This window comes from Rana temporaria, chromosome 3 (assembly GCF_905171775.1).
Source record: "Rana temporaria chromosome 3, aRanTem1.1, whole genome shotgun sequence".
In the NCBI taxonomy this organism is placed as follows: domain Eukaryota; kingdom Metazoa; phylum Chordata; class Amphibia; order Anura; family Ranidae; genus Rana; species Rana temporaria.
Window position 1 is genome coordinate 188199719 of NC_053491.1, and position 20286 is coordinate 188220004.

The following is a 20286-nucleotide window of genomic DNA, read 5'->3' on the forward strand; positions in this document are numbered from 1 at the left end:
TTTACTAGCGTGAAATTCAAATAACAAGAGAGGTTCTTGTTTCCTTGAATAAATGCAGGCATAGGATTTAAACCTGATTCCATGAGGTGGGTTTACAAGATGCTGTATCACTCCTGACAGAGAACAGGTGGAAACAAATTATATTCAAAAGCTCTCTGTGCAGTAATTTATCTCTTCATTTGCAAGACGATCTTGTGAATTATAGATACAATTTGGAACTCACAGTGAGCCACTATTGGAGTGAGACTGCTGCACTAAATAAGTTACTGAATAAAGGACCTACATAAATGTAGCTTAAAAAAAATGTGCTGTCTCTTTAAGTATCACGTATTACAGCCAGATAGTGATTTATATTTAAATGATACAAAATATCCAAAAACCTCTCACATCATGTGTAAAATAACAATATACAGGGATAAAGTGATGATCTGTAAGTCCCCTTTCACACTTATACGACTTGTTCACGATTTTGGACTGCAAAATCGTATGACAAGTCATTATCCATTATTTTCAATGACTACCATTCATACTGGCACGACTTTAAGTAGTGCCGACTTCAAAGTAGTCCTTGCAATACTTTGGTCCGATTTTGATGCCACTTACACAGGCATTTATTAAAAAATTGCGGTAAAATCGTGCGACTTTAAAGTCGTACAAGTGTGAAAGGGGGCTTAACAATTCATATACACTAGAACTTAAATATCAAATCTCCTAAATCAAATTAAAAGTGCAAAGTGAAAAAAAAAAATCATAAATAAGTGAATACAAATAATAACTCATATTTTAAAAAAATGTATTGTTCAAAAAAGTCCATCCAGGTGCTTGAAAAAGTGCTCTGTGTTCAAAATTATAAAAAGTGCTTCAGTGTCACAACTGTGCTCCTTGGGGCAAAATGGCTGCGTACCAGACCGATATGATCTCACACACAGATATCATCAGTGCTTCAGTGTATTCCACTTTAGAGGACCAGCACTCTCAATGTCTTGACTCAGCAACCACGTAAGTCACCACTTGCCATGGTATCAGTTTGAACTCCACCAACCGACCTCAGCATACCCATGTGTCAAAAAAAGCAGGGAAGATAACTCATAGCACTACACTTTAACTTAAAAATGTATTAAGTAAATGGGTAGTGCACTTACAAGGTGTAAAAAATGTTTGAGTAAACATCCCTGATAAGCATGGCATCTCTCAAGCTGTCTGTGCGCACTGACATCACACTGCTAGCTCCACCCTGGCTCTCAACCTGTCCATGCACACTGATGTCATACCACTATATCTGCCCTGGTTTGAGCTAGTGGTGTGACATCAGCATGAACGGACAGATTGCGAGCCATTGAGCCCATGCTTATCGGAGTTGTTTGCTCAAACATTTTTTAGACCTTATAAATCCAATACCATTTTCCTTCTCACTTCCCGCCCTTGCTATAGCTGAAAGACAGCTACAGCACAGGCTCATATTGCCGAGAGGACATCCATGGGCATCCTCCCATGATTGCGCTTCCCACACTTTCCTGCGCTTTCCCATGCTCCTCCTGCGGCATGTATCAGCACAGATCTGTAATCACGGTGTCCTTGTCTGCCCCTGCTCTACACTCGCCCTTGGCTAATTTCCACTCACCAAATGTGAGCAAGTGGAAATTTTGAGGGTTGCCCTAGTTAGTATATACAGTATATATAATAATGTGAGTTAGGGACCTTAGATTGTAAGCTCCTTGAGGACAGAGACTGATATGAATGAACAATATATATGTGCAAAGCACTGCATAAGTTGATGTCCTATATTGCACATGCCCATTAAATAGTTAAAAACCCTGATACCCAAAATGATCCATATGTGATGCTTTACAGGTTATCAGTTTAGGGCTAACAGCAAATCATGGCCCTGAAATAATTTATTTTACTCCGATGTTCATGGCAAAAAATGAATATGTGTGAAACATATGCTGTTTACATACACATCCTATGCATGCATTTGCACATGTGTGTGGTGTGACAGGGTTGTTTTAATATATATATATATATATTATATATTTGCAAGTGACAACACTAAAGAAATTACACTTTGCTACAATGTAAAGTAGTGAGTGTACAGCTTGTACAACAGTTTACATTTACTGTCCACTCAAAATAACTCAACACACAGTCATTAATGTCTAAACCACTGGCAACAAAAGTGAGTACACCCCTAAGTGAAAATAACCAAATTGGGCCACATTTAGCTATTTTTTTCCTCCCCAGTGTCATGTGACTCATTAGTGTTACAAGATCTCAGGTGTGAATGGGGAGCAGGTGTGTTCGGTTTGGTGGTATTGCTCTCATTCTCTCATACTGGTCACTGGAAGTTCAACATGGTAAAAAACTGAGGATCTGAAAAAAAAAGAATTGTTGCTCTACATAAAGATGGCCTAGGCTATAAGAAGATTGCCAAGACCCTAAAACTGAGCTGCAGTACGGTGACCAAGACCATACAGCATTTTAACAGGTCAGGTTCCACTCAGAACAGGCCTCGCCATGGTCAACCAAAGAGGTTGAGTGCACATGCTCTGCGACATATCCAGAGGTTGTCTTTTGGGAAAAAGATGTACGAGTTCTTCCAGCATTGTTGCAGTAGTTGAGGGGGTGGGGGGTCAGCCTGTCAGTGCTCAGACCATACGCCACACACTGCATCAAATTGGTCTGCATGGCTGTCATCCCAGAAGGAAGCCTCTTCTAAAGATGATGCACAAGAAAGCCTGAAAACAGTTTTCTGAAGACAAGCAGACGAAGGACATGGCTTACTGAAACTATTTCCTGTGGTCTGATGAGACCAATAAATCCAGCGGTGGTAATCCACTCGGTCCGGCTCCCCACTCCAACGTTGTCTGTATCCAGCGACGGGTGATCTGCTCTCCTGTCCAGCGATGAGAAGATCTTCAAAGTGCAGCATTGCCGGCCTCCTCTCTCCGCCGGACACAGCCCGGCGAATGACACTGCTGAAGCTGTGACATTTCTTTTATAGGTGCGGCGGGGCCACCCATCACGTGACCCCGCCTCCTCTGACACAAGGCTTCCCCAGTGATGTAGCCGAGGTTGCGTCAGGGGGGGCGGGGTCACGTGATGGGTGGCCCCACCTCACCTATAAAAGAAATGTCACAGCTTCAGCAGCGTCATTCACCAGGCTGTGTCCGGTGGAGAGAGGAAGCCGGCGATGCTGCGCTTTAAAGATCTTCTCATCGCTGGACAGGAGAGGAGATCACCCATCGCTGGATACAGACAACGTTGGAGCGGGAAGCCGGAGCGAGTGGATTACCACCGCTGGATTTATTTTTTTATTTTTTTAATAAAGGACTTTTTTATACGGTGTGTGTGTGTGTTTTTTACAACTATTTACACTTCCTTTCGTGAAATGGTACGGGTACAATGTACCCCATTACCAATTCACATAGGGGGGGCAGAATCTGGGGGTCCCCTTTGTTAAAGGGGTCTTCCAGATTCTGATAAGCCCCCCATCCGCAGACCCCCACAACCACCGGGCAATGGTTATGGGGATGAGGCCCTTGTCCCCATCAACATTAGGACATCCTCCCCATGTTGAGGGCATGTGGCCTGGTATGGTTCAGGAGAGGGGGGGGCGCACTCTGTCCCCCCTCTTTTCTCCGGCCGGCCAGGTTAACGTGCTCGGATAAGGGGTCTGGTGTTGATTTTTGGAGGAACTCCACGCCATTTTTAAAAAAAATTGGGGTGGAGTCCCCCTTAAAATCCACACCAGACCTGAAGGGTCTGGAATGGATATTTGGGGGGAACCCACGTCATTTTTTTTTCAATTGACGGCGGGGTTCCCCTTAATATCCATACCAGACCTGAAGGGCCTGATAATTGAATTTGGGGGGACCCCCACGCTAATTTTTTTTTTTTTTTTTTATGAATGAATCCTCTCTGAATTGACGGGAGCCGACAATTCATTATAGCCGCAAGTCAGTTTTAAATGTCTTTTTTTCTTTCAGAAATGACACTTTGTGCAGTGACAGTTCTAAGTACTGGAAACATGCGCTATTTCACATGCTAACTTTACACCCCTCCTAGGTACGAAATTTCGAAGAATATTTCACTTTTATTGTTTCACTCTAAGCATTATTTAATTCACTGCTCACGAAAAAACTGCAGTTTTTAAAACTTTGTTTGCATTGATACATGTCCCCTGGGGCAGGACCCAGGTCCCCAAACACTTTTTAGGACAGTAACTTGCATATTAGCCTTTAAAATTAGTACTTTAGATTAGGGTTGAGCGAACCCGAACTGTAAAGTTCGGGTTCGGTACGGACTTTGGGTTTTTCCCGAACCCGAATAATTGGAAAAAGTCTGGGTTCGGGTTCGGAGTTCGGGTATTTTTTGGCGCGCTGCACGGCAGCCAATCGCCATTCGTTTTACTACTGTGACTGGGAACTGATCACAGCCATGCCTACTTATGGCATGGCTGTGATTGGCCAGTGCAGCATGTGACCCATCATGTGACCAGCCTCTATATTAGATAGAGGCACACAGCACAGATCATCACTCTGCTTCAGTTTATGATAGGGAAAGGCTGCTGGAATCTGCTGCTCAGGGACAGTGTTAGGTGTATCTGGCTCGTTGTCACTGTGCTTCACTTATGACAGGGAAAGGCTGCTGAATCTGCTTAGGGACAGTGCTAGGTGTATGCTGCTCCAGAAATATCAAGAAGCACACTTTATTTCTTTGATATCTGCATCATCTTATGGTATCTGCTTCGTTGTCACTGTGCTTCACTTATGACAGAGAAAGGCTGCTGAATCTGCTTAGGGACAGTGCTAGGTGTATGCTGCTCCAGAAATATCAAGAAGCACACTTTATTTCTTTGATATCTGCATCATCTTATGGTATCTGGCTCGTTGTCACTGTGCTTCACTTATGACAGGGAAAGGCTGCTGAATCTGCTTAGGGACAGTGTTAGGTGTATGCTGCTCCAGAAATATCAACAAGCACCCTATTCCTGTGACATCTGCTGTGCTTCATATAGTTGAGGGATTTTGTTTAGCTATAGGGGCAGTCAGCATTCTATAGGTGACTCTGAATATTTCAACAGCACTGAACCTGCCACACCACCTGTGCACCTGTGATATACTGTGTTTTTTTGTCAATTACATAGTTCAGGGACAGGTTTGAGAAATAATTTTCCTATAGGGGCAGTCAGCATTCTATAGGTGACTCTGAATATTTTAACAGCACTGCACCTGTGATATACTGTGTTTTTTGTCAATTGCATAGTTCAGGGACAGGTTCCAGAAATAATTTTCCTATAGGGGCAGTCAGCATTCTATAGGTGACTCTGAATATTTCAACAGCACTGCACCTGTGATATACTGTGTTTTTTTGTCAATTGCATAGTTCAGGGACAGGTTCGAGAAATAATTTTCCTATAGGGGCAGTCAGCATTATATAGGTGACTCTGAATATTTCAACAGCACTGCACCTGCCACACCACCTGTGCACCTGTGATATACTGTGCTTTTTTGTCAATTACATAGTTCAGGGACAGGTTCGAGAAATAATTTTCCTATAGGGGCAGTCAGAATTCTATAGGTGACTCTGGCTATTTCAATAGCACTGCACCTGTCCCCTGTGATATACTGTCTGTGCAGTACATTGTTTAGGGCTGGGTTCCTGCTTCTTGCTATAGGTGGAGAAATATATAGGTGAATCTCTGCCTATTTCACCAGCTTACACTATTTTTGTATTTAACATTTCTCAAAATTAGGGCAAGACCCTAAATTTGAGAAATATATAGGTGAATCTCTGCCCATTTCACCAGCACTCCACCTGTCCCCTGTGATATACTGTCTGTGCAGTACATTGTTTAGTGCTGGCTTCCTGCTTATTGCTATAGGTAGAAAAATATATAGGTGAATCTCTGCCAATTTCACCAGCTTACACTATTTTTGTATGTAAAATTTTTCAAAATTAGGGCAAGACCCTAAATTTGAGAAATATATAGGTGAATCTCTGCCCATTTCACCAGCAGTCCGCCAGTACATTGTTTAGGGCTGGGTTCCTGCTACTTGCTATAGGTAGAGAAATATATAGGTGAATCTCTGCCTATTTCACCATATTACACTATTTTTGTATTTAAAATTTCTCAAAATTAGGGCAAGACCCTAAATTTGAGAAATTTGAGGAAAACGTCAAATAAGGGACGTGGCCGCGGTCGTGGTGCTGCTGGTGGAGCTCCTGTTACAGGTAGAGGACGTGGTTGATCTGTGCCAGCTACAAGCACAAGTGAAACACCTTTCTCAGGTGCGAGTAGCCGACAGAGCCTGCAGCGGTATTTGGTTGGGCCTAATCCAGCTCTACGAATGTTGAGGCCCGGAGCAGAACAGGCGGTAGTAGATTGGGTTGCTGACAGTGCCTCCAGTTCCTTCACATTGTTTTCCAACCAGTCTTGTGCTGAAAGTTCAGAGTTGGCACCTGCAGACGATGTCCACCATCAGTCTTTCACCTCACCCCCTTGCAAATCAGTCAAGCAGTCTGAGCCCCAAAGCATGCAGCAGTCTCTTCTTCTTTTTGATGAGTCTGTTAGCATGTGTTCCCAGGGCCATCCACCTAGCCCAGCCTCAGAAGGGGAAGAGATTGAGTGCACCAATGCCCAACCACTTATATTTCAGGATGAGTTCATGGGGGACCATCACAGCATGTCTTGCATGATGATGATGAAACACAGTTGCCAACTGCTGGTGCTTTTGCAATTGTGCAGACCGACAAGGAGGGCAGTGGTGAAGACTGGGTGGAAGATGATGTGCAGGACGATGAGGTCCTCGACCCGACATGGAATCAACCTCATGCAGGTGACCCATGTAGTTCGGAGGAAGAGGCGGTGGTCGCACAGAGTCACCAGCACAGCAGAAGAGGGAGCAGGGGGCCAAAGCAGAGTGTCCGCCTGCTACTGCCCAACGCAGAAAGGGACCGAGCACACCAAAGCCAGGTCCAAGGAGTTCCCTAGCGTGGCAGTTCTTCACACAATGTGCTGATGACAAGACACGCGTGGTTTGCACGTTGTGCAATCAGAGCCTGAAGCGAGGCATAAACGTTCTCAACCTGAGCACAACCTGCATGACCAGGCATCTAAGTGCAAAGCACGAGCTGCAGTGGAGTAGACACCTCAAAAACCAAGAAAGGTCTCTGGCTCCTCCGGCTTCCTCTTCTGCATCAGTCTCGGGCCTCTCTGCCTCTTCATCCACCTCCGTAGTGACAGTGCCACCTGCCACCCCTCAATTAGAGGACCGGCAAGCAACACTACCACCTGGGTCACCAAACATCTCCACAATGTCCCATGGAAGCATTCAGCTCTCCATCTCCCAAACACTGGAGCGTAAGAGGAAGTACCCCTCAAACCACCCCCGAGCCCTGGCCCTGAATGCCAGCATTTCAAAATTACTGGCCTTTGAAATGCTGTCATTCCGTCTGGTGGAGACACAGAGTTTTAAAAGCCTGATGGCATTGGCTGTCCCACAGTACGTCGTGCCCAGCCGCCACTACTTTTCCAGGTGGGCCATCCCTTCCCTGCACAACCAAGTGGAGGACAAAATCAGGTGTGCACTGCGCAACGCCATCTGTGCCAAGGTCCACCTAACTACGGATACGTGGACCAGTAAGCACGGTCAGGGACGTTATATCTCCCTAACAGCGCACTGGGTAAATGCAGTGGCGGCTGGGCCTGAGGCGGATAGCAGTTTGGCACATGTCCTTCCACCACCGAGGATTGCAGGGCGCTTCAGTTTGCCTCCTATTCCTAACTCCTTCTACTCCGCTTCCTCATCCTCTACCGCCTCCTCATCCAGTCAGCGTAACAAATTCACCACCAACTTCAGCACAGCCATGGGTAAACGCCAGCAGGCAGTTTTAAAACTTTCCTGTTTGGGGGAAAAATCACACACCGCGCAGGAGTTGTGGAGGGACATGGAACAACAGACCGATGAGTGGTTGGCGTCAGTGAGCCTCAAGCCGGGCCTGGTGGTGTGCGATAACGGGTGAAATCTCGTAGCAGCTCTGGGCCTAGCCGGTTTGACGCACATCCCTTGCCTGGCGCATGTGCTGAATTTGGTGGTGCAGAGTTTCCTGAGAACTTACCCCGATATGCCACAGCTGCTGCAGAAGTGCGGGCCGTCTGTGCACACTTTCGGCGTTCTCACCCTGCTGCTGCTCGCCTGGCAGCGCTGCAGCGTAACTTCGGCCTTCCCGCTCACCGCCTCATATGTGATGTGCCCACAAGGTGGAACTCCACCTTGCACATGCTGGCCAGACTGTGTGAGGAGCAGCAGCAGGCGATAGTGGAGTTCCAGCTGCAGCATGCACGCGTGAGTCGCTCTGCGGAACAGAACCACTTTACCACCAATAACTGGGCCTCCATGCGAGACCTGTGTGCCTTGTTGCGCTGTTTTGAGTACTCCACCAACATGGCCAGTGCCAATGACGCCGCTCTCAGCGTGACTATCCCACTTCTATGCCTCCTTGAAAAAATGCTACGGGCGATGATGGAAGAGGATGTGGCACAGGAGGAGGAGGAATCGGGATCATTTGCAAGGCTTTCAGGGCAGTCATTCACAAGTGGCTCCGAGGGTGGGTTCGTGCACCAACAAAGGCCAGGTACACAATTGTCTAGCAAGGGCACAGTTCTGGAGGATGACGCGGTGGAGGATGAGGAGGAGCAAGACATGGAGGAGGAGGAGGAACCATGTTCACAGCAGGATGGCATCCAGACCAGCTCATGGCCATTACTGGTGCGTGGCTGGGGGGATACAGAGGACACAGATGATACACCTCCCACAGAGGACAGCTTTTCGTTGCCTCTGGGCAGCCTGGCACACATGAGCAATTACATGCTGCAGTGTCTCTGCAACGACCGGCGTGTTTCGCACATTATGACATGTGCTGATTACTGGGTGGCCACGCTGCTGGATCCCCGTTACAAGGACAATGTACCGTCCTTAATCCCCTCACTGGAGTGTGAACGCAAGATGCGCGAGTACAAGCGCACGCTGGTAGACGCGCTGCTGGTGCAATTCCCACCTTGCAGCGGGGGCACAATGGAAGCAGAAGGTGAAGGCAGAGGAGGAGGAAGAGGTCGCCCACGCAGCAGGGGCACCGCCAGCACCTCAGAAGGCAGGGTTAGCATGGCCGAAATGTGGAAAAGCTTTGTCAGAACGCCACAACAACCAGCACCACCAGCTGATATGGAACGTTTTAGCAGGAGGCAGCATTTCAGCAACATGGTGGAGCAGTATGTGAGCACACCCCTACACGTACTGAATGATGGCTATGCCCCCTTAAACTTCTGGGTCTCCAAATTGGGCACATGGCCTGAGCTTGCCCTTTACGCCTTGGAGGTGCTGGCCTGCCCTGCGGCCAGTGTATTGTCTGAATGTGTATTTAGCACGGCAGGGGGCGTTATCACAGACAAGCGCAGCCGCCTGTCCAGAGCCAATGTGGACAAGCTCACGTTCATTAAAATGAACCAGGCATGTATCCCAGAGGAGTTGTCCGTACCTTGTGCAGAATAGACACCAGGCCGGCCTTACCCAGCCATTGTTTTTTTCTGAGCTTTCTAGGGTTGCCATCTCATCCCTTTCAAAGCAAAAACATATTAATTACACAGGTTCTCTGGCTGATTAAGGTGCTGCTAATTAAACTCACTTGGTGCCTTATCGACATTAAATTAGTTCCAGAACCTGTGTAATTACTCTGTGTTCAGGTTTAAAGGGATGAGGTAGCAACCCTAGATCTGTCTCACTCTTTCGGGGTTTACCCTAATTTAAAAAATAAATCAATTAAAAACCAAAACCTGCTGTGTTGGCTACCTCCTCCTCCTCCTCCTCCACCGCCGCTTCCACCTTCAGTCACATTCTTAGGATTGCGCACTGCAACTGCTTTCTTTAAGTCCCACCAGAGGTTCTCAATCGGATTTAAGTCTGGTGACTGCGATGGCCACTCCAAAATGTTCCAGCCTTTAATCTGCAACCATGCTCTAGTGGACTTGGAGGTATGCTTGGGATCATTGTCCTGTTGAAAGCTCCAACGTCTCCCAAGCCTCAGGTTTGTGACGGACTGCATCACATTGTCATCCAATATCTCCTGGTACTGAAGAGAATTAATGGTACCTTGCACACGCTGAAGCTTCCCTGTACCTGCAGAAGCAAAACAGCCCCAAAGCATGATTGACCCCCCAACATGCTTCACAGTAGGCAAGGTGTTCTTTTCATCATAGGCCTTGTTGTTCCTCCTCCAAACATAGCGTTGATCCATGGGCCCAAACAGTTGTAATTTTGTTCAGTCCACAGAACACAATCCCAAAACTTGTGTGGTTTGCCCACATGACTTTTGGCATACTGCAGTCGACTCTTCTTATTCTTTGGAGACAGCAAGGGGGTGCGCCTGGGAGTTCTGGCATGGAGGCCTTCATTGCGCAGTGTGCGCCGTATTGTCTGAGCAGAAACTTCAGTACCCACATCTGACAAATATTTTCTCAGTTCCTCAGCAGTCACATGGGGACTTTTCTCCACTCTACGCTTCAGGTAGCGCACAGCAGTCGAAGTCAGCATCTTCTTTCTGCCACGACCAGGTAGCGTTTCAACAGTGCCCTTTGCCTTCAATTTTGCATTTACTACTGTATTACAAAACCAATTGATGTCATATTAGTTGCATATGGTTCTTTATGAAGTCCTTGTAGGATTTCATTCTGAATACAATTACAAATGTACACTAAATTCCCTAAAACCCTTTACAGCATTGGGGGGGTTGAATAATTTTGAACAAAACTGTATGGACCTCGTCCTCCAAGGTCAAAATCATTATATTTTTTATTTTTATTTTTTTTATGTTATTTTAAGTTATTTCCCTATCCACATTTATTTCCAGAGTACTTGCCATGCTCTCCCCGACATTCTGCTGCCATTTGCAGCCCTCCAGCCCTTTCCCTTAGTTTTTTAGAGACATTTTTGTAGTCAAAAGTCTGGGTCCCCATTGACTTCAATGGGGTTCGGGTTAAAGTCCGGGTTCGGTCCCAAACCCGACCTTTTTTTTAAAGTCCGGGTTCGGGTCCGAACCCGAACATCCAGGTGTCCGCTCAACTCTACTTTAGATTTCTCCCATAGACTTTAACAGGGTGTTCCGCGGCTTTTCGAATTTGCCACAAACACCTCAAATTGTTCGTCGTTTGCCGAACAGGCAAACGGGCAATGTTCGAGTCGAACATGAGTTTGACTCAAACTCGAAGCTCATCCCTACTTTTGACGTACAGTATCTGCTGAACTCTGTTGTGGACAACATGCATAAGGAAACACTTGCTCTGCACAACATCACAGTGGGAGCAGCACCTCATGGAGACAAGTCAGCAACAAATGGCATACATTTCTCCTACTCAAGGGTGAATATCAGCCACTTTTTTTATAGTGCTGCTAATACACCATTTTCCTCTTCAAGACCATGCAGCAGCCATATTGTTTCTTGACTACTAACATGCCCCTTTCCTCTTCTATTTCAAGTTTGCATACCAGCAAATTTATTTTGATTATTGCTAATGCACCAATTTCCTTCCTCCTCCCCCTCAAAGGCACAAGGCAGCCATTTATGATTGCTAATGTGCCCTTTTTTTCATCTCCTCCTCTTCAAGGATGCATAGCAGTCATTTTTGTTTTCTGAGGACTGCTAAAGTGCCCCTTTCCATCTCCAGGGCACAAAGCACTTTTTTTAAAGCCTGCTAATGCTCCCTTTCTTCCTCCTCCCCTTCTGCTAATACTGCCATAAGAGGAAATTGGTGAGGGTGCTACCAGGGAGGGAGTGAGTTGAGGCTTACTGCTCACCACATTTATTGAACATTAAACAACAACAGCAACTCTTCGGTGCTTATAAACAATATCCCTTAAATAAGTATAATAATTGTGAGCATATAGAAACAAATTACCGGTACATTTTAAACAATATTCAAATAGGTCCACATGACATGAAGTGCTCTATGTGGGTTGATATTAAAAAAACATGTCCTCTGTGCATCTTCACTCCATTGTGCAACCAACAAAGACTATCAAATCAAATGCAACCAAGGAGGTGATGCTGACGTTTGGGTTTAAGCAGGCTGGATTTTTAATAAACAAAATTGTGCATTAACATGAACTTACCCTATTCCCCTTTATTTGAATGAATTTACAGTATGTCATTTTTTTTCAGTGATGATATATAATGTTCTACCTGTTACTGATGTCCTTAACCACTTCCAAACCGCTGTACGTCTTTATACGGCCTAACTTTAAAGATGGATATCTCGGTAACGGCAGCAGCTGCTGCCACAACCGAGGTATCCATCTTTAGTGTCAGCGGCTCTGTTAACGATAACGGTGGTCTCCGCGGCGGATTCGGCGAGATCGCCGTTATCGGCGGCGGGAGAGGGCCCCCCCTCCCGCCGCTCTCCCGCGCCCTCCGCCGCTTACCGGAGCCGTCGGTAGCGGCGGAGGAGATCGGGTGCGTTCGGCTCCTGACTGGGGACGAGACTGAAGGAAAAATCTCCTTCGCCCGTCCCCATAGCTCTGCTGGGCGGAAGTGACGTCAAAACGTCAGTCCCGCCCAGCCTCTTAAAGAAACATTTTTTTTTTTGAAAATGACAGTTTCAATTTTTTTTTGCATTTTAGTCTAAATATGAGATCTGAGGACTTTTTGACCCCAGATCTCATATTTAAGAGGACCTGTCATGCTTTTTTCTATTACAAGGGATGTTTACATTCCTTGTAATAGGAATAAAAGTGATCATTTTTTTTTCCAGTGTAAAAAAAAATAAAATTAAAAAAAAAATAAGAAAAAAAAAATAAGAAAAAATATATATTTTAAAGCACCCCGTCCCGACGAGCTTGTGCGCAGAAGCGAACGCATACGCGAGTAGCGCCCGCATATGAAAACGGTGTTCAAACGACACAAGTGAGGTATCGCCGCGATCGTTAGAGCGAGAGCAATAATTATAGCCCTAGACCTACTCTGTAACTCAAAAAATTCAACCTATGGAATTTTTTAAACGTCGCCTATCGAGATTTTTAAGGGTAAAATTTTGACGCCATGCCACGAGCGGGCGCAATTTGTAAGCGTGACATGTTGGGTACCATTTTACTCGGCGTAACATTATCTTTCACAATATATAAAAAAATTGGGCCAAATTTATTGCTGTCTTATTTTTTAATTCAAAAAAGTTATTTTTTTCCAAAAAAAAGTGCGCTTGTAGGACCGCTGCGCAAATATGGTGTGACAAAAAGTATTGCAATGATCGCCATTTTATTCTCTAGGGTATTAGAAAAAATAAATATATAATGTTTATGGGTTTTAAGTAATTTTCTAGCAAGAAAAACTGTTTTAGTCTTGTAAACACCAAATCTGAAAAACACCCAAAGTAGAGTGGTTAAATAATTAAAATCCATCTCCAGGCTAAATTTTTCAACCCCCCAGCAGTACTGAAAAACCAAAAAGCAGCACAGGCTGCAATACTCACCTTCGAACCAGCACGGGCCCACCCTCTCTACCCCCCTGAAGAGGCTTCATCATGGCACCCAGCATTCATCAGGTTTTAGCTTAGAGCAAGAAAGACTGCATTACATTGCCGATAATGACCCAGAAACGATCAGGAGAAGAAGGTGACCCAGTGTATCATGTGAAAATACAGTATATTAAAAGAAAAGCATAATATGCCACTCTGGGTAGAGGGCAAAGTCCAGGGTTGTGCTTTAAAACGAATTAAATAATAAAATGTTAAATGGTAAATTTTACTTGATCCTATAAGAATATACTGATCTTTTCATTTTTTTTGCATTCTTATGTATTGAAATATTGATGGCAAGGGCTATGTGTTTTGTCTTACTGAAATCGTTTCTTATTCTTTCTAGTATTTATATTTTAAAACTACTTAATCGTTGATGAATAAATTAATTAATTACTGTGGATACTTCTGCTGTGTATTTCAAAAAATGATACAGGAATCAGACTTCCCAACTATATAAAGATAACAGGGGTTGAGTGCAGAGCCTAGTGTATGGAGAATTATTTAGGCAATTTTGTAAGTAGTACATGAACCCAATGCCAAGGGAAGTTTAAAATATTTTTGTTACTATTCTAATTCCCTTTTATTTTACCTAGATCTGCAACTAAACATTATTTAACTCTTAAGAAAACACAGCTGAACAGTAATTGCATAGTTAATGTATGGCAATTGATAGTGTTAAGTTTTCATAATTTTATACTATTAAATTATTCTTGAGGGTAGGGACTGATTGGAATGTATAATATACTGTATATTAAAAGTGCTGCATAAATTGACAGTGCTATAAACGTACCTGTACTAAATAAATGCTTAAAACTGTCTTATAGAATGTCAGGTTCTGCCTATAGGAAAATTGTGTCATTAAGCTACAGGTGCCAGAGTCAGAATCAGGATGTTATTTAAAGCCCCCTAATTATGTTAAGTCCAGGTACTACTATTTATGCACATATAATGAAACAGAGGGCTTGATTTACTAAAACTGGAGAGTGCAAAATCTGCTGCAGCTGTGCATGGTAGCCAATCAGCTTCTAACTTCAGCTTGTTCAATTAAGCTTTTCCAATGAAACATAGAAGCCAATTAGTTTCTATGCAGAGCTGCACCAGATTTTTTACCCTCTAGTTTTAGTAAATCAACCCCACAGTGATTAGGTGATACAAGTTTACCTACCGGTTTCTGTTGCTTGAAATCCAGTCAGAGATCATTGTTGCTGCTTCTTGATGACACTGCTTATTCCCAAAACTGCAAGCCAGCATAATAACTTCTCTTCGGAGCTCCCTAGAATAGAAAGATGTATGAAAACCAAGGGTACATACTGAAATTAGGAAAACACATGGAGATAGAGAGGCTGCACACCCTAATTTTTAAGTAGCAGAGGAAAATCAGAAAACTCCCCCAGGGTTTTAAATTGTAGTAAGCAAAATATCAAACAAATTGAATATATAAATGTAGCACCCTTTACCTTAGGTAGATGCTAAGTGTAGGGTTTTTGTGTAAGCTGCCAGTGCAGGTAAATTTAAGTAGGCCTATGCTGCGAGCTAGGCCTGCTTGTATTGTATCTGGGGGCAGGGGAGTGGTTTAGTGTAACAGTAGGTGACTGACATGTACTTTGCATCTTGGGCACCTTTTCTGTTTCCAGGGAGAAGGTCCTGGAAAAGGGGCAGGGCTGAGAGCTAAAGTGACATGGGGTACATGTGAGGAGCTCTGACTAATCCCCCAACTAGGATTGGCAGGGGGCAGGCCTCCTACATATACCCATGGTCAGCCTGCTGGGAGGGGAGTTGTCGTGCAGGAGGGACACTCCCATCTGGGGGGGTGTAACTTAGGTGGAGGAGCTCGGGAGCTGGGAGGGAGCCTCTTCATACACGGTCATGGAGAGGTGTCTTGGAACAGGAGCTTGAAGTTTCAGTTGGTCCGCACATCCGGAGTAAGTCCTTCAGGAAGGATCAAGGGCAGGTGTCGGCGAGTGAAAGCACAGTGGAGAAATCTGGAAGAGGTATGCCAGGGGAGCTGGATGCAGAACCAGAGGGAGAGACTGTGGAGTTTGTGTCAAATTGATGCAGCCATGAGGGCAGACATGATTTGCAATTCAGACTTGCTGGGATCAGTAGTCCATCACCATTTACTCTTCTCAAGTAAACAGCTGCTGCCATAAAGGGGTACTACAGGCCCCAGCCTACAAAGGGTTATCAACTACATTAACTGGGACTTATTCAGTGAGGCCTAGTCAAATTCTGATGGTATGACAGGATTATGACAGGATTACTAAGACTGTGACAGAAAGAAGTGTTCTGAGGTAAAAGTCGATCAAGCAGTGTGCTGGAGGAAGAAGTGTTCTGAGGTAAAAGACTGTCACGTTTAGGGTCAGCCATCCCATGTTCCTTTCCCTAACTAAGTTCAATCCCCTAATAAAATAACAGAAAAACAAGAAAGAGACTGTTCATTGACTAAAGGAGTGTGTTTAATGGATGTCTGGCAGCAGGGTGGAATGTGTGGATGTTGTATCTCGTAGCAACCAATCGCTACAAAAAAGTATTTTATTGTACAAGTATAAAATAAAAAAAATCCACAGAAATGTTAAATATGAGCTCTGGTTGCAAAATTTCACATCATAATCCAACAATCATATTGACTTGCAAAATTATGTAATTTAGCAAATGTAGCATTTTGCAATCATGTAGCATGGTGACGTCATGCATACACACAATGCCAGATCTTACATCATGCGCACACGCAGTCCCCACTCGTAAGTGGTCCTGGAATGCCTCTGGCACTAAATTGCTCCCCCTGGTGGCCTTGGGGTGAGAACCCTCTGCCATAGATGCTTGCAAAGCTGTGGAGAAATGAGAATGGAAACCACATGATTCCCCCACCATCACGAGAAGTCAGAGGCACCGGGATGCCCCAGCAAGGAGAATGAAAAAGATCCAGGATAGGTCTGAAAAGACATAAAATATAAACATAAAAAAGGGAAAGAAATTAAATCAATTAATTTTCTTGTAATACATTTTGATCTAAATTGAGATATGTACATAGTTATATCTACAATTTATTGCAACAAATACAGAATCGGGGGCAAAGCGATATCTTCGGTTTGCTATTTTCCACCTTCTTTCCAAGGTATTTTTCAATGGGTTTTTCCTGACACAAACCCTTTTAAAAATGGAACATAAGATATGGATTTGTTTACAGTCCAGGATAGGATTTGGCCTGTAAACCTAAAAATACACCTCTATTCATGCTGGAGTAAAATGTTATTATAGTCATCGGCTCGATTGGGGATATGGACCAATAGGGAGATAACAATTTCCAATCTGCATGCTATATACATGCTTCAAATTCATTTTTCAATGCATGTATATAGCATGCAGATTGGGAACTGTTATCTCCCTATTGGGAGACATATGGTCCTCACACACAACTATATAGTACTCAGAGCCACCTTCACCCTCGATCTGGTTCATATCCTCGATCCAGGCAGGGACTGAAATAAAACTTCACTCCAGCATGAACAGAGGTGGATTTTTAGGTTACAGGCCACATCCCATCCTGGCCTAAACAAATCCATATATTATGCATTTGTCATAAAAATCCAATTGAAAATATACCTTGGAAAGAAGGAGACAATGGCAACTTAATATGTTGCTATGCCCGAATTCTGTATTTGTCATAATAAATTACAGATAGAACTATGTACATAGTTCAATTCCGATCAAAATGCATTGCAAGAAACTTAATTATTTATACACTGTACCAATTTATAGAATGATTTTATTGCTTTCCTTCTTTTTGTCTTTTCAGACCTGTCCTGGATCTTCTGCCTCCTCCTTGTCAGGACATCCCGGTGCTTCTGACTTCCTGGCATGGTGGGGGAGTCATGGGGTTAATTTTCCCATTTCTCACCAGGGGGAGAAATTTTGTGCCAGCGGTGTCCCAGGACCACTTCTGAGCAGGGGTTGCTTGGGCACATGCACGTGATGTCAGATCTGATGCTGTGCATGTGCATGATGTCACAACACTACGCGATTGCAGCGGAAGTGGTGGCAGTGGCCGGGGATTCCACCTTCCGGAACACTGAGGGAATCATGTGAAGGCCGTAGCAGCAGCATTGCAGTGATCATGTTGAAGGGTGGAAGGACACACCTGTGTTTAATTCACATCTATGGCTCTGTAAACGGAGCCAAGGAGGAGATATAAATTCTTATCCTTTTTGAGCATGTGATACACCATCACAGACAGAAACACACAGACACGCTTTAGGTGCAGATTGACGGTCAATGTAAGTAGATACTCTATTTTCCTTCTAACACTTTTTGAGCTCCCCTCCTTCAAATTTAAAATTTTGGCTCTGTTGTGTGCTATTTTTTTGTGAAAAGGGGCATTAATCACTCCTTTTAGAACACTATACTAATAGATCTGTTCATTATTTTTTTTCTTTCTTAGTGGGTGCATCTATGGCCCCGTGGATCAGTTTACACTAAGTAATCAAACATTGTATAATTTACCTGTCGACCTATCTTGGTTTTACATGGGCCATCATAGGTGATTTAACCATTTAAAGTAATGTTTATGTTGCGATTTGGATACAATCCTGTCCTCACTGTAGGCTTTCACCGATTTATTCACTGCAGGTTCTTTCACATGTTCATTTATACATCTTATTTAAAAAACCTATACACACATACCATTATCGCTTTTGTTTGGTAATGTTTGTGTTGTAGTCCAGAGAGAACTCTGCCTTCACTATAGATTTTTACTTGTTTTTTCACCTATTTCTATCTATCCATCTTCTCACAAGTTCACAATCATCCATGCACATTTATTGTCATTTAGCCTTTTTATTTGACATATTGCTAAACAGAATCATGTAGTGCAGGGATCCTCAAACTACAGCTCTCCAGCTGTTTTAGAACTACACATCCCATGAGGCATTGTAACACACTGACATTCACAGACATGACTAGGCATGATGGGAACTGTAGTTCCTGAACAACTGGAGGGCCATAGTTTGAAGACCCCTGATGTAGTGTGTCAATTATATAAGATGCTTATATGCATCCCTTGATCGCCTTCTCTGCACCTTTTGCAATATTCTGTGATGATACACATCGATATATTGTTATCCATCATTTATTTTGGGGGAATTGTTCACCATAGGTGGCCCTTTTCCTTCTCTCCTTGGGCGCTGCAAGCATGGTTTCCTGCAAGCCAGTCACATCGGGCCCCACCACATGGATGGTCAGAATGAATTGTAGAAAGAAATGTTTGGACAGCCGCACTCTGGAAAAACCTTCTCGGTTGCCTTTTATTGGTAAAAGTATTCAAACACCACACATCACAGCAAAGACAGGGGCATACAGCTGACGTTTCGCACTATCAATCAGTGCTTACTCATAGCTATGGTCAGAATGACCTAAGGTGGGTATGGATCCACAAAAATCTCCTGAAAAGTTTTTGGTTCCAAAGTTGTCCTCTATTTGTTGGAGGTAATCACATCTTGCAAAATCCATATGGATAGTCTTAAGTCTCTGTGATACCATATGCTTATAAGGTTTACCATATTTCTGTATTTAGACAACACATGCCCCCCGAAAAAGATTATGACTCACATCGTCAAAACCCGTGGGGCCTTTGTTTGGGGCAGGACTATATTTGCCTTGAGTATACCTGTCCATTTTGCATGCTAAAATGAATGATGGATTATGATATGAAATTTTGCAACCAGAGCTCATATTTTTACATTTATGTGGATTTTTTTAAATATTTGTACAATAAAATAATTATTTATATATTCAAGTTGTTTGATATTTTGCCTACTGCAATTTAAAACCTCTGGGGAATTTTCTGATTTTCTTCTGCAAGGATACATAGTGTATTTTTCTATCAAATAAATTGCATTAAGCCTATTTACACATTATTACAAAAAATAAAATTACAATATTCCATACAATTTTACAATAAGGATTGTTTTCCATGTGCCTGACTTCCAGACAGTTTAATTTGCCAAAGCAATCAAATGTATTTCTTCTGTCATTGCTAAAAACATGCGGTTGTGTTTTTATTCCTCATCTCTGACTTTTTCTCAATTAACGGCTAAGCAATGAACAGCTACAATTTTCATTAATATATTTATCTCCTGATATTACTTTGCTTTTATGAACCTTACAGGTAAAATGTTCAAATTACAGTTTACAGCTTTATAAGGCTGTAATTCTAATTTTAATTACCCACTTTTATTGTTTAAATGTGCAGTTTGCCAGACAACAGCTTAGAAAACAAAGCATTTGCAAATTGAGACTATTCTATGAGGATGCAAATAAAGTCTTAAAATTTTCCATTTTAACTTAATGTAAAGAGTTAAAAGCAATAATACTTTAAAAACATCAGCAGTCAAAGATGGCAGCTTTTCAACAATGAACTTTACATGCACAAATCACGACTCATAAAAGCCTGAAATAAATTCTGACATTGTAAAGCGATTGATTCACTTATATCAAAAGGCTTTCACTTAAAGGCATGTTTAGAACTTTTGTCACTGCACAAACCTGACATTAATTTAACAAGCAATAGGAGAGCAATCAGAAAACAAGCAAAATGTGCTAGTTCAATTTATTTTAGATCAACACGTTTCTGAGTGAAATCTCACGTTCAGTGTTGAAACCCAAGTGCACAAAAAACTGGAACCAAACTGTAGCAGATCAGCAAGTGACTTTAAAGTAGACTTGTC

The 20286-nt window shown here is 43.3% G+C and overlaps 1 protein-coding gene across 1 annotated transcript in view; it reads right to left on the reverse strand.

Moving 5' to 3' along the window:
* The window catches only part of TRHDE (thyrotropin releasing hormone degrading enzyme), a 1005415-nt gene that overhangs the window by 45642 nt on the left and 939487 nt on the right, over nt 1–20286 (reverse strand). The window contains exon 15 of the mRNA XM_040343984.1: nt 14730–14837. Within this exon, the coding sequence (XP_040199918.1) occupies nt 14730–14837 (108 nt within the window). The remainder of the gene's footprint in view (nt 1–14729; nt 14838–20286) is intronic.